Source organism: Rhinatrema bivittatum, chromosome 2, assembly GCF_901001135.1.
Source record: "Rhinatrema bivittatum chromosome 2, aRhiBiv1.1, whole genome shotgun sequence".
NCBI lineage: Eukaryota > Metazoa > Chordata > Amphibia > Gymnophiona > Rhinatrematidae > Rhinatrema > Rhinatrema bivittatum.
Window position 1 is genome coordinate 699454993 of NC_042616.1, and position 15631 is coordinate 699470623.

General features: G+C 46.4%; 1 protein-coding gene across 14 annotated transcripts in view; it reads right to left on the minus strand.

Moving 5' to 3' along the window:
- Window positions 1-15631, minus strand: part of PIP4P2 (phosphatidylinositol-4,5-bisphosphate 4-phosphatase 2) — a 569842-nt gene that overhangs the window by 109815 nt on the left and 444396 nt on the right. For 11 of the 14 annotated variants that reach the window (XM_029591643.1, XM_029591647.1, XM_029591637.1 and 8 more), the window contains one exon: window positions 3011-3052. In XM_029591643.1, the coding sequence (XP_029447503.1) occupies window positions 3015-3052 (38 nt within the window). In that variant the 3' untranslated portion in view covers window positions 3011-3014. Of the gene's footprint in view, window positions 1-1027; window positions 1137-3010; window positions 3053-15631 lie in introns of those variants that run through there. The other 3 variants (XM_029591644.1, XM_029591648.1, XM_029591640.1) reach the window with 3 other exon arrangements.

A 15631-nucleotide genomic window follows, 5' to 3' on the forward strand; every position in this document is an offset into this window, starting at 1 on the left:
AATAATGTAATGCACTAATTAAACAGTTATGTCAAAATCCTTATGTAAGTCATTAAATTCTTCTCTGTATTCCTAAGTCAAAGAGAATTTCGACATCTTTAACAGACAATGGTTTCTCTCATATACATGTATTTATGAGCCCTGTGACCACCCTACTCCCTCCACCAGTCTGTTGCTGAGATCTCTCAGTTTCCATCATCTAAGCCTTCACCTTCAGGCAGTCATCTCTGAAGTGATTCTGAATCTAAGGAAACCCTTGCAAATTTCCAAATTGCTGACAACCAACTGGATACTCTCTTAGATCTTGTTCTTGGTCTCAGATGAAATCTTCTTGCCATATAAACAGTGGTACTACTTACAGATTCTCCTGATCAGTAGATCCTTTTCTTTAGCTGTGAAGGGCATATCACAGATCTGCTTCTCCTCCACAAACTGACTGCTGTCGGGACCCCTGGCTGCTCATCACTGCCTACCTCAGTCTGCTGTTGTGGGTACCTCCCTGCCTGATCACATCACCCACTCCCAGCTTCCTGTCTCCCTGCCCTTCTTTCTGTTTTGCCACTTCCACTCACCTTCTTTTCCCCCTTCTAACTTCTCATTGTTTACTCTGCCTTCCACCTGCTTCTCTTCCTTCCCTGATCTCCTATTGCCAACTCATACCTCTACTTCCCACACCATCTTATTCTCCCTTCCCTCCCTCCCCACCTTACCCCCGGATACTCTCTTCCCTTTCAAGCTCCATACTCCTAACTTCTCTAGCTCTTTCACCCTCCTGCCAATGCCCATTTGCTCCTCAACTCATACCTCCTCTTCCACACTTCATTCCCATACTAGGCCCACACAACCTCTCCTCTTTTAGGAATCTAAACATAAAACTTATGCAAGGCAAAAAATGCCGACAATCACAAACCAAGCACTTTTATCTACAGATTCATTCCAAAACACAAATAGAAGACAAAAGATTGAGAAACAAAAGGGTTAAAACTATTAGAAAGGACACACCATGAGGAAATCACAAACCAAAAATCAAGCGTCTTCTTACAAAAAACACAATAAACTCCAGTGTTTAGTCCATAGTGCCTCTTCATTACACAGCACTGAAACTGTTCCAGCAGGTAGTTGGTATTCATACTGTTCTGAGATGGGGTGTCCAGAAAGCAAGAATGAAAGAGAACAAACACATGCAACACAACATGTTGTTCCTCAACTTTTCCAGCCAATAGAAGGCAGCACATCATAGGGAACTTTTTATGCTTTTTAAAAAATGTTTGTTCCAATTGTAGTGCACAAGTTAACTTTACTACCGTTTTAGTGCACTTCTGCCAATTAGCTCACTTTATTTCTGTATGCTATACGTTACCTTACTACACTGAAAATAAAGTAAAATTTTAGCAATAGTTTAAAAAATGCGTACTACAAATAAAGGGGTGGATTTGAAAAGAGTTGTTCACATTAAAAGGCTCATGTATACAAGAGTATGAGCCAAGCACGATCAACTCATATTTTAAAACCAGCAAATTATGCGTGTATATGTGTGTGCACAAAACAGAATGCGCAATAAAAAGGAGCAGATTGGAGGGGTGTCAGGGGTGTTCGCCGATTTTAAAACTGTCGAAAGCAGAGCATGTCGAGCTGCTTTCTACGCAAGATTTACTTCTGCCCTTGTTCAAGTGTAAGTCGGAAATAAAACATTTTATAGCCAGAATTGACTGGTTGAGGGTTCTGGGTAAGCAAGCTGAAGAACGAGAGGGGCCTCGATGATGTAGCGGTAGACAGAGCAAACTGGTAGACTAAATTGTCAAACTGGATATTTCCTTCATGCACGCATGTTTTAAAATGTGTTGCACGTGTAAAAGCCGACAAGTCCTAAGAAAAGATACATGAATACCATTTCCTCGCGTAATCACTTAAAATTAGGAGCACACATATGTGAGTTAGATGTATCTTAAATTATATGCGCACACTTGAACAGACAAATTAAAATTCCAGCATATGTGGCTCACACCCACTTTCATGTATATGTGGGTGCACACGTTCTCGTTTTAAAGTTGCCATCAATGCACATTATGCCATTTTATTACATTGGCCCCAAAACGCATTAATCTACAAATAATAAACTACAATGCACATACAATCTGAGATTGATAATTCTTTTTCCATTTAGATTATGTAAGAGGTACTGGAAAACAAATGGGCATTTGGTGGCATAAGTCTTATTCTATAAAATCCATTGCTTCAATACAAGCTTACTACAAAAAGCAGGAAGATACAGGCCGATCCGGCGAAGTGCACTGTTAACCCGCGATTGGATGCGCGTTTTCGACGCACTAGCTTTACCCCTTATTCAGTAAGGGGTAATAGCGCGTCGAAAACGCGCGTCCAACCCCCCCAAACCTAATAGCACCCGTAACATGCAAATGCATGTTGATGGCCCTATTAGGTATTCCCGCGCGATTCAGAAAGCAAAATGTGCAGCCAAGCCGCACATTTTACTTTCAGAAATTAGCGCCTACCCAAAGGTAGGCATTAATTTCTCCGGGCACCAGGAAAGGGCACAGAAAAGCAGTAAAAACTGCTTTTCTATGCACCCTCCGACTTAATATCATGGCGATATTAAGTCGGAGGTCCCAAAAGTTAAAAAAAAAAATTTGAAATCGGCCCGTGGCTTGAAAACCGGACACTCAATTTTGCCAGCGTCCAGTTTCCAAACCCATGGCTGTCAGTGGGTTTGAGAACCGACGCCGGCAAAATTGAGTGTCGGCTGTCAAACCTGCTGACAGCCGCCGCTCCTGTCCAAAAAGAGGCGCTAGGGACGCGCTAGTGTCCCTAGCGCCTCTTTTTGCCGCGGGCCCTCATTTGAATACAGAATCGCACGCATAGGAGAGTGGCCTGTTCGCCCGCTCTCCCGCAACTTTTACTGTATCGGCCCGTAAGTAAGAAGCGTCAGTATAGGCATCAATAAAATCCAAAACTCAGTTTCTTTGCTTTATAAAAGAATAGTAATACACACCTTCTCATCTTCCTTTGATAGCCAAGGTCTGAAGGAATTCATCTGGAAAAGAATGAACAATAATATTAGTTATTCATTTTAAGTTTCTTAGCTTTAGCTGTATATATTTAAAAAGTAAAGAAACACTGTTCTCAGTAGCCTAAGTCAGTCTTGTAACTATTCCCTAGCTACTCTATTTTTCAGAATATCTACAATAAATACACAACACAGATTTGCATAAAGTGGAGGCAGTGCATATAAATCTATCTCACGCATATTCTTTCTGAAAACCAGATTGGCTAGTGGGTACTCCTAGCCAATGGAGAAACATTGATGTACAAGAAAATCTGTTATCACCCCAGAAAAAACTATTAAAACTAGTATTACCATAATGCAATCCCAGAATCCACTTGCTAAAAAACGTGCATATTCATGAAGTGCAAATCTAACAAATTTACACCCATGCTTTGTTCTTTATCTTGATTTAATTAGTGCTGAGAGTGAAGGAGTTACATATAGAATAAGTAGATAGGAAGTTAGGATAAACTCCTGAAGAATGTCATGGCTATCAGATTTCTCATATGGACATTTCTATTTTGGCCTACCACATAAGCCTCTTAGAATGCATGGAAAAGCAAGTTTTGCTTACCATAAATGGTGTTTTCCGTAGATAGCAGGATGAATTAACCATGCTCCATGGGTGATGTCATCAGGCAGCACATTGTGGCTTTGTGTCTCAAACCAGTTAACATTTTTTGTGTACTGAGCATGCTCGGGACTTCCAGTGCAAAAGACTGGTCCAGAACTCTCTTCAGTCCATAACAAAGCTGGCTGAATTCTTAGTCTAAGTTGCTGTCCAGGAAGGAGGGCAGTTTTCGTATGGCTAATTCATCCAGCTATCTACAGAAAACACTGTTTACAGTAGGCAAAACTTGCTTTTGTTCATTGATAAGCAAGCTGAATTAGCCATGCTCCATGAGGAGTCCCAAGCTGAGGGTTGCTGTAAAAGTTATATTTGCATGAGCTCTTGTTGCTTTTTTAAAAAATTTTGTTTTGGTAATGTTTCACAACCCAGGCTCCCCCGTGGATGGGCAACTATAATAATACAGCTTGTTTCAGGACTGTGCTTCCCACCACACTGTCCCAGACGCAGCAACATCAAGGAAGTGCAGAGCTTTCCAAACTTTTCAGGTTGCTGACACACTTTGTAGACAACATAATTTTGTGACACAGTAATTCAGTCTACTAGCAAACCAGAGGTTAAAGGATAAACGAACAAAATGTTTTCGACAATTTATGTATGTTTCCTTAAATATATACATAATAAAATGTTTCACGACACAACCTATCTTGTGAAAACCTTTCATTTATATTAAAAATATATAATATTCCAAGATTAATGTTGTTATAATTTATGAGTAACAATAATAAAACAAAGTTATTGTGTTATTCAATTTACCTCTTTAATGAGATATATGAGCTTGATGGGATGAACTCAGCTTTTGAATATTTGGTGTTAATAAAAAAGTCCAAAGGGTCTTCTGCGTAATTTTAAAAAGTTGGCCAGTTTCACACTATAAAATTATTTGATAGCCTCATTCAACTAATTCTATATGGCTCTGTGCATCCACTGAAATTCCCCCAAACAATGGAGCTTGGATGTTTCCTTTACAGCTCATCATACTAAAAGATATTTTCAAATTCTGGTGTCACCTCACAGTAACAGCAGCACAAACACCTTCCACTGCCAGGCACATTGTGAACTAACACAAAACCCCACAAAAAAAGACACTCAAAATCTATACTGCAATCCCATTGTAACATAACAGTAATAACACCAAGGACTCAAACAACAATAACCCTACCTGTGAAAAAGCAAGGGTAAATATTACACTGGGTCCTAGAATACCAATACACCACCTACTGAGGAAACAAAACAAACAAGATTGCTATAGATCCCTATGCTAGCAGAATCTCTCATCATGGTCACACACACGGAGCAGAGACAGACCCTCACCAAATACAAAATAAGGGAGCACAAATTAGACAAAAACTGAAATGGAAATCCCAAAGAAGCCAGACTCTGTGTATTAACAATGGAAAAACATAACCACCATTCCTCATAAAACAAATAAAATCAAGAAACATAAAGCATCAATTATAATAGTAAAACCATACTAATAAAAGAATATTTTAAAACTACTGATAAATGTTGAGATTACTTACCTGATAATCTCCTTTTCTTTAGTGTATGCAGATGGACTCAAAACAAATGGGTATAGTGTGCTCGTGCTAGCAGTTGGAGACGGATCTGACGTCAGCACGGGTACATATACCCCCACAGGAAGTGTAGCAAATCAGTAATCTTTCTTGCAAAGCTTTTATGGATATTTGTGTGACTGACCGATCGATTAATCAACAGGATTACCCTGACCAATTGATGGCAGCTGGAGACCGCCAGTGTACTCAGCCGGAAGGCGTCGACACCCGGCAGGGTGGATGCCCTCTATAAGAAAACACGGCTTACCGTGAGTTGCCGAATCCCCATGTATACCGGCAGCCGGGCGGGATGCTGAGTCCATCTGCCGACACTAAGGAAAAGGAGATTATCAGTTAAGTAATCGCAACATTTCCTAGCGTGTAGCAGATGGACTCAAAACAAATGGGATGTACAAAAGCTACTCCCGGACTGGGCGGGAGGCTGCCCGAGGACCGTTTAGGATTGCCCTCACAAATGCTGTCTCCTCCCGGGCCTGGACGTCCAGACGGTAGAATCTGGAGAAGGTATGGAGGGAGGACCACGTCGCCGCTTTACATATCTCCGCAGGCGACAGCAGCTTAGTTTCTGCCCAAGAGGCTGATTGTGCTCTGGTAGAATGAGCCTTGACCTGTAGAGGCGGTGGTTTTCCTGCCTCTACGTAGGCTGCCTTGATAACTTCTTTAATCCAGCGGGTGATGGTTGGCCGTGAGGCCGCTTCCCCTTGCTTCTTCCCGCTGTGCAGGACGAACAGGTGGTCCGTCTTTCGTACTGCTTCTGACATTTCCAGGTATCTGGACAGCAGTCTGCCGATGTCGAGAAGGCGTAGCATTCGACCTTCTTCCGACTTCTTCAAACCTTTCGTGGTAGGCAAGGATATGGTTTGGTTGAGGTGAAAGTGTGAGACCACTTTGGGTAAAAAGGATGGAACTGTGCGAAGATGGATAGCCTCTGGAGTGATTCTGAGAAATGGATAACGGCAGGATAGTGCTTGTAGCTCTGAGATGCGGCGTGCTGAACACACAGCCAGCAAGAATACCATCTTCAAGGTTAACAAATGGAGAGACAGGCCTCGAAGGGGCCTGAAGGCGGATCCCGCTAGAAATTCCAATACTAGGTTGAGGTTCCACAGGGGCACTGGCCACTTCAGTGGCGGGCGAATGTGTTTGACTCCTTTCACGAAACGTGAAACGTCTGGGTGTTTGGCAATGGTGTTGCCGTCACTCCTGGGGCCATAGCAAGCAGCGCTGCTACCTGAACCTTGATGGAGCTGAGGGACAGACCCTTCTGAAGTCCATCTTGTAGGAAGTCCAAAATGATAGGAATCTTAGCGGCATGTGAATTGGTGCTGTGAGAATCGCACCAGGCTTCAAAAACTCTCCAGATCCTGATATATGTCAGTGATGTGGAGAACTTACGTGCTCGGAGAAGTGTATCTATTACCGGCTCCGAGTATCCTCTTTTCTTCAGTCTAGCCCTCTCAATGGCCAGACCGTAAGAGAGAATTGAGCCGGATCCTCGTGGAGGATGGGGCCTTGCCGTAGCAGGTCCCTGTATGGAGGCAGAGGTAGAGGGTTCCCTGCCAGTAGTCTTCTCATGTCTGCGAACCAGGGTCTTCTTGGCCAGTCCGGGGCCACTAGAAGAACCAGGCCTCGGTGCCGCTGAATCTTGTGTACAATGGCGCCCAGCAGGCGCCATGGAGGAAAGGCGTATAGCAGGATCCCCTGAGGCCACGGCTGTACCAGGGCATCGATCCCCTGGGCTCGAGGATCCCGCCTGCGGCTGAAATATCTGGGAACTTGAGCGTTGGACCTGTCCGCTAATAGGTCCATGGCTGGCGTCCCCCATTGATCCACAATTATCTGAAAAGCTGTGGGCGACAGCTGCCATTCCCCCGGGTTTAGGCTTTCTCTGCTGAGTAAGTCTGCCGTGGTGTTGTCCTTCCCGGCGATGTGGATGGCGGAGATGTCCTGGAGATTTGCTTCTCCTCTTGCTGTGCTTAGCTCGAAAGGGCTGGTTCCTGGCCTGAGAACGAGGTGCTTGGTAGCGAGCCCTGTAAGGGTTGAAGCGCTGAGAGTTTCTACCTCTGGATGGTCTAGAAAAAAGAACGCTGGCTCCTCCTTGACCTGTCTTCTGGTAGACGGGGTAATGGAGAGGCACCCCATTTAGTAGCCCAGTTCTCGAGATCGCTGCCGAACAGTAGGGAACCCTTAAAGGGCATTCTTGTGAGTCGTGTCTTGGAGGAAGAGTCGGCCGCCCAATTACGTAGCCAGAGCTGTCTCCTGGCTGCCACTGAGGATGACACTCCCTTGGCTACCGTACAGATGAGGAAGGAGGCTGCGTCAGTGAGGAATGCAAGAGCTGATTCCATGCCTTCTCCCGGGGTGTTGTTTCTAGCTTGCGATAAACAGGAACGCGTCACCATGGTGCAGCAGGTCGCGATTCGTAGGGACATGGCTGCTACCTCAAAGGCTTGTTTCAGAATGGTGTCCATGCGCCGGTCATGTGCGTCCTTGAGGGCCGCTCCCCCGTCAACCGGAATGGTGGTGCGCTTCACAATTGCGTTAATTATGGCGTCTACCTTGGGGCACGCCAGCAGCTCCCTGGACGCTGGATCCAGAGGGTACATGCCTGCCAAGGCCCGACCCCCTTTGAATGAGGCCTCCGGTGCCTTCCATTCCAGATCGATTAGCTGCTGCGCTGCATGTAGGAGGGGTAAATGGTGAGTCGTTTGGCGCAGGCCCTCTAACAGGGGGTTCATTTTAGGGTCCCCTGGGGTGTCCTGGCCCGGAATGGCCAGTTCCGATAGGCATTGTGAGACCAGGCCTGAAAGATCCTCTTTCCGAAAGAAGCGCCTCATGGTCCGATATGGCTCCATCTCCGAGGGAAGTTCACCCTCCTCAGAGGGCTCCTCATTTTCCTTGGAGCAATCCGAATCCCCATAATCGGGGCTGTCGGTGGCGAGTGGCCGCGCCTAGGTCTCGAGGGTCCAGGAGCCGGATCAACCGGGACGGAAAGACCCATTCGAGGAGCAGACTGCATCTGGACAAAGGCGTGAATCCCCTTGAATAATTCCACCCAGGAAAGCGAAGCCGGATCTGGCCGTAGGGGCACCAGGTCTCTCGGGTTCCCTGGCTGCTCACCGCGGCCTGCTAAGTCCGGAGTGTTCCCTGAGGAACCGCTGGGCTGGGACCGGTCCTGTCCTGGAACTCCCATGGCCTCCTCACATTGGGCACACAGTGAGTCTGCTTCCTCGCTCTGTGTGGCTCTGATGTTGCATGCTGAGCAGAGGCTTAGAGCTTTCATGCCTGATTCTGGAGGTACCGGCTCTGCGGACGCCTGGGCTCTCTTATGTTCCATTTGCCTGAAATGCGGTGTCGCCCAATGATGTGCGCCTAACAAGTGCGCTTAACAGCAAGTGCCTAGAACGGGCGTCTTACAATGTGCACCTATAAATGGGCGTCTTACAATGTGCGCCTATAAACAGGCGCCTTACCAAGTGCGCCTATAAACGGGTGCCTTACCAAGTGCGCCTATGAACGGGCGTCTTATAAATATGCGCGTAGTCAACGTGCGCCTATCGTGTGCGCTAACAACGTGCGCCTATCGCGTGTGCCTTAGCAACGTGCGCTTAGTTGGCAGGCAAAACGGCGACCTCCTTGGCGGGCTGCCTCGTAGGCAGGCTCAGTTAGTCCACACTTCCTCGGAGACCCAGTAAAGATGTACGCCTTACCTTGTCTTCGGCGCTTCCCGGCTGCAACCCGGGCGGTCTCCGGCTGCGGGGGGAGAGGGTGAGTACCTTCACCGCCGCGCATAAGGAAGTGCACCCGCTGCCTCTAGGCCACGCCAGAACTCGTCTCGCTCGGGGGCCAAGTCCACGCCGGGACCGAGGCTGCCTCTAGGCCGCACTCGAACTCGTCTCGCTCGGGGGCCAAGCCGCGCCCGAGCCCTTCTCGCTCGGGGGCTAGGTCCCTGCCGCGAACCGGCCACCGGACCGAGGCTCCTACCTCCGAGGGACCACGGAAGTCAGCTCAGGAAACTCGACTGGGTGAGTGACCGCCTGGTATCACCACAGGAGTGCGGGGCTCGTCTTCTAGGTTACTTCCATGAATTTAGTCGTTAGAATTTGGAAACACGCTCAGCGAGCGTGAGGTAGCTCCAAACTGCTTTGGAGACGGAAATTACTGATTTGCTACACTTCCTGTGGGGGTAATATGTACCCGTGCTGACGTCAGATCCGTCTCCAACTGCTAGCACGAGCACACTATACCCATTTGTTTTGAGTCCATCTGCTACACGCTAGGAAATAGAATTTTTATTAATTAAAATCATATACTTTTTTACAATTTCCCAAACACCAATAAAATATTTCAAAACAGCACATATATCAAATAACACCCAATAATTAAAACTAATAAGGATTTTAAAAAGCCCCTGCTGTCCATATGTGGGAGCTCTTGATTTCCAGTCATCCTGATATTGTCAAGGATTAGGAGGTTATCCTCTCTCTCTCACACATACTCACATGTCCATTCTCTCTCACAGATACACTGTCACATACATACACATTCATGCTCTTATACCCACCATAACCTTTCGCTCTCACAGACACTGACACACTCTCAGGCTCTAAGACACTCTCTCCCCCTCCACACACTCCCCACATAAACACTTACTCCCCTGGATTTTCTCATACACACTCATGCTCTCACACTCTCTGGCTCCCTCACATACACACAAACACACACTCCCAGGCAAGCTCCCAATCATTCTCACACAAACACACACACCCAGGCAAGCTCCCAGTCATTCTCACACACTGAAACTGACCCCCAGGCAGGCTCCCGTTCATTTTCACACCACTCCCTCACCATCCCCCAGGCATGACCACATTCATTCTCACACATATAGACCCCCAGGCAGGCACCAATTCATTCTCAAACACACATACACCACACACAGGCAGGCACCTATTCTCACACATACAAACCCCAGGAAGACACCCATTCATTCTCATACCCAGACACACCCTCAGGCAGGCACCTATGCATTCACACACATACACCCCCAGGCAGACTCCCATTCATACACATGCACACACTAAAGGCAGACCCATCTCTTTCTTTTGCCAGCAACCTCGGAGCCTCTCTCTTTCCTCTGCTGCCACTGTCACTGATGCTGCATGGCTATTGGGGAGGCGCTGATTGCTGCTACTGGCATTGAAGCCCATTCTGTTGCCTCCTCTGTGCAGGCCCCGTGGGTTTTCACTTCCTCCATGTTGATCTCGTACATTGTGGGATCCGCATAGAGAAAGTGCTACTCTTGCACATTACCAAAGATTACATGTGCCAATCAGGTAAAAGTAATTTTTTTTTTTTTTTTACCTTTGCTCTCTGATCTTAGTTTTCTAATCGGTTGGTCACAGGCTTTTTTGTTCCACCTTCCCTTTCTTATTTTTTTGCCAATTACTTTCATATTGTCTTTTTGTCTATTTCTTTTCTCTCCATCTATCTTCTTCCCTCAAACACACAGTCAGGTTCTCATTCTCACATGCTTTCTCTCATACAATCATTCATACACAGTCTCTCTCTTGCACATGCTGTCTGACTCTCACACACCCAGGCTCTTTCTCACTCCCACATGCTGTCTTGCTCAAGCACAGGCTCTCACTGTCACATGCTCTCTCTCACACACACACAGGCTCTCACATGCTGTCTCTGCAAACATTCAGGTCCTCACTCCCACACACAGTCTCTCAACTCACTCTCACACACAGACACACAATCTCTCAACTCATCTCATACACGCACACAATCTCTCAAGTCATCTCATACACACACTCTACGGGCCCTCAGCCTCTCTCTCTTACCTCTGGGCCTCCTCTTCATGGGTCACTGAAGGATGGGCTCTGCAGCGGCCCTGATCTTCTCGGGCCGATCCACGACGGCGGCGGCCGATCTTCTCGGGCCGATCCACGGCAGCGGCGGGCCTGATCTTCTCGGTACAGAATTAGAAGCCAAATGTGCGATCTGGATTCTTTATAGCTGAAAGATATTTGTCTCTGTCCAATAAAGAATCCAGATCGGACATTTGGCTTTTAATTCTGTATTGTTGCCTCCATGGCTTAGTTAGATAACCTCCCTTGCTGTTTCATCAGTCCTGATCTTCTTGGGCCAATCCGCGGTGGCAGCCCTGCTACCAGGCCGCCTCCTCTTCTCAGCCCGCTGCAACAACGCTGCTCCTCTTCTGCACACGGCTGATGCTCCTCCTCCTTCCTGCCCTTGCGGCTCCGGCAACATTTTTCTTCCGGGGCCGCGTGGACAGGAAGGAGGAGGAGCACCTGCACGTTTAGACGTGACCTTTTTCTTTGGGCCGTGGTGACGTGAGCTCCACCACGGCCCTGCCGATCTTCCTGCTGTGTGTCTCCGGCACAGCACAGCGATACTTCACTACTCATCCGCCAGTAGGATGAGGTCCACCGGCGGCCACATTGGCTCCCCCTGACCTCTCCTCGTTATACCACTTGCTCCGCCCCATCACGTGCATCGGGCTTGCGCGACACACTGGCACACACTAAAGTGTCGTGACACACACTTTGGAAAGCTCTGAAATAGTGGGACATGAATGTATGTATCGAGGATCAGGATGCCGCTAGAATTTGATGTGCTCTTACTGGGTCTGTAAGAGTGAGTGATTGTGCAGCATAACAATGCTTTATTCAAACCGTGATCCAATTAGAGAGCGTTTGCTTAGTTACAGGTGTACCCAGTCTATTTGGATCGTAGGAAATGAATAGTTACGAACTCTTCCTATGAGTCTGATTACATCTTTTGCAATATGCTAGAGCTCTTTTACAGTCTAAGGTATGCAGCAGTTTTTCTCCTTCATGCCTGTGTGGTTTCAGGTACACAGTTGGGAGCGAGGTATTTTGGTTGAAATGGAATGGTGATATTATTTTCGGTAAGAACTTTGAATGTGGATGGAGGGAACCTTTGTCATGGAAGAACTGGAGATAAGGTGGAAAATGTACTAGAGCCTGAATTTCACTTATCCTCTGAGCTGATGTCACCACTACTAAGAACAGGACTTTCCAGATGAGAAATTTCAACGATGCTAATCCAACGGTTCAAAAGGAGCTGTCATTAGAGACATCAGGACTATGTTTAAGTCCCATGGAACAGGGGGCCGCTTTAGTGGAGGCTGCAGGTGAAGAAGTTCTTGCATGAAACGGGATATTAATGGGTGTGTGGAGATTAATGCTCTATCATCATCATGATGGTATACCGCTATGGTACTGCGAAGCACTCTAACCAATGTGGTAGTGTGTCCCGTGTTTGAGAGGTGGTTCAGATATGAGAGCATAAGAACATGCCATACTGGGTCAGACCAAGGGTCCATCAAGCCCAGTATCCTGTCTCCCACAGTGCCCAATCCAGGCCATAAGAACCTGGCAAGCTCCCAAAAACTAAGTCTATCCCATGTTACTGTTGCTAGTAATAGCAGTGGCTATTTTCTAAGTCAAGTTAATTAATAGCAGGTAATGGACTTCTCCAAGAACTTATCCAATCCTTTTTTAAACCCAGCTACACTAACTGCACTAACCACATCCCCCAGGAACAAATTCCAGAGTTTAATTGTGCATTGAGTGAAAAAGAACTTTCTCCGATTAGTTTTAAATGTGCCACATGCTAACTTCATTGAGTGCCCCTAGTCCTTCTATTATCTGAACGAGTAAATAACAGATTCACATTTACCCCCCTCAGCCATCTCTTCTCCAAGCTGAAAAATCCTAACCTCTTTTTTGTCTTTCCTCATAGGGGAGCTGTTCCATCCCCTTTATCATTTTGGTCGCCCTTCTCTGAACCTTCTCCATCACAACTATATCTTTTTTGAGATGCGGCGACCAGAATTGTACACAGTATTCAAGGTGCGGTCTCACCATGGAGCTATACAGAGGCATTATGACATTTTCATTTTATTCACCAATCCCTTTCTAATAATTCCCAACATTCTGTTTGCTTTTTTGACTGCCGCAGCACACTGAACCAACGATTTCAATGTGTTATCCACTATGACATCTAGATCTCTTTCTTGGGTGGTAGCTTCTAATATGGAACCTAACATTGTGTCAGGGCTCGCATGTGTCAGGGCTCGCATGTAAAGGGGCCCAGCATGCTGTGCACAACTATTGGAGTAGCGAAGCCATTTAAAGCCATAGTTCCATCTGGTGGATAGTTTTCTTGCTGACAGGACATACTGAATCTGTTCAGGAAGATGCTAGTGCGCTAAAGTCATATGCTCAACATCTATGTAGTCAGATTTAGAGTGGAGTGTAAGGTATGAAGAAGACATCCTTCTTCCTATGTTAGCAGATCTGGGTCGTTCCCAAGTTTCTGTGGAGAGAAGGTGAGTCCCGCATGAGTTACGCATATCATGGCTGTCTGGGCTATGCCAGGGCTATTAGAATCATCCTGGCCTGATCTGTGGATCAATGGTATTGGGGGAAATGCATACAGTAGGCCCTTGCTCCATGACATAGGAATGCATCCAGAGCTTCTCAGTAAGGAGCAGAATTTGTGCATCTTCCTGTTTTGCTCTGTTGCGAAAAGGTTTATCCAGGGGTGACCCCAATGCTAGAAAAGTACATTTGCCACTGACTGCGACAGGGACCATTCGTGAGGCTGGAAAATTCTGCTGAGGTGATCTGCTTCTATGTTTGCGATTTCTGCAGGGGAAGATCGGTAGGTGCAGAATTATTTCCGGGAGTAGTATGGATGTTTATGTTGCTGGTAAAATTGGCAGCTAGCAGTTGCCTGCTCACTCTGTGACAATAGGGATTTAACTGCTGAGTTATGTTCTTTAAGCTGCGTCACCGTGTCTTTTAACTTGTCCCCGAAAAGATGATCACTTGAGCATGGAAGATCTGCAAGCTTTTTTTTTTTTTTTAACATCTTCCTTGATTTAACCAAACCATCCTTCTAGCACCAATTTATGCTGCAGAGGTCTAGCTGTGGTATCAGATATCTTGTGTACAGAGCGAAGATGTCATCGAAGACCTTCCCCTAAATCGTTAAGAGGTTGAGATGTGATAGGTTCATCTGCTTCTGAGCCTATGGATAGCTCTAGGTTTTACACGCAATTGTAGAGATATTGCATTACATAAAACTGATGTTGCTCTATCTGCTGCCAGCATGGTTCCCTAGAAGACTTTCCCACCAAAATCGAGAAGTTTGTGGTCTCTCTCAGGTGGTGTATTTGAGTGCAGTCTTGTCTTCTTTGCTTTCTTCATTGCTGATTCAACTACCACAGAGTTTGAGGGAGTTATACCTGCCCACTTACTGGGATGTTTTTCAATTTAAACTTTAAGTCCACCTTTCTAGATATTGTGGATCCCGAATAAGGCCCATTTTTTCAGGAAGAGATCATCCAATACCTCATGTGATGGTAAAGTTGAAGGTTCTGCAGGGATATCCAAGATCTTAAGTAGACCCATCACCTCTGCTCGAGGATACAGCTCCTTTCTGATCTCCAATTTCATTGTAGAGCCCTTCTGCAGGAACCTTACAGCCCCCAGCCCTTCTGCAGGAACCTTACAGCCCCCAGCCTTAATCCCTCACACCCTGCCAGCCCTTTAAGGCACCTCCTTACCGCCTCCCCTTTGCCCGCCCTCGTTCTACTATTTTACAAAATTGCTCATTGTATCCGATGTAATTAATCTATTGCTAGTTGTAACTGCTGTAAATAGTCCCTTCTGTAAATAAGTTCCTCCTTTTTCTTATTTTTGACAGTTGTTCCTTACTCTCTTTCACGCTACCTATTCTTTCTCTCTCTTCTCCTGTCTCCCTTACCCCCCTCCTTTTTTTCTGGCCTGCTCCCATCCCCTGCCCCCTGTTCATTGTAATTTCCTCCTTTAATTGAGTTACTTGTAAACCGGCGTGATGTGCCATACGAACGTCGGTATATTAAAAGTTGTTAAATAAATAAATAAATAAATAACCTGGAATAGGTTAGATCCTCTGGAGGTGAAGTATGTTCTGGTGGTTCTTCAGAGGGATCTGATGGTAGCCCTGTGGAACTGTTGGGGGAGACTCCCTTGGGGAGATGTCCAAAGCCAGAAAAGGCAGCAGGGAGGCAGTTGGTGAATGCTCCCCTGGACTTGGAGGAGGTGAACGCTCCTCTTGTAAGCTGCTGTCTGAAGAAGACCTAGACAGAGGAGGAAGTGGTGGTACTCCTGGGATTACCTTCTCTTTGGGCGGGAGAATCGAGTAGGCCGGTGGAAAACATGGTGATGGTATTTAAGAAAATAAATTAGTGTAAAACCTCCTCACTATCTCTGTAGATTTGTTCCTCTGCCTGATGTGAACGTTTCTCGGGTGATGGCAGTG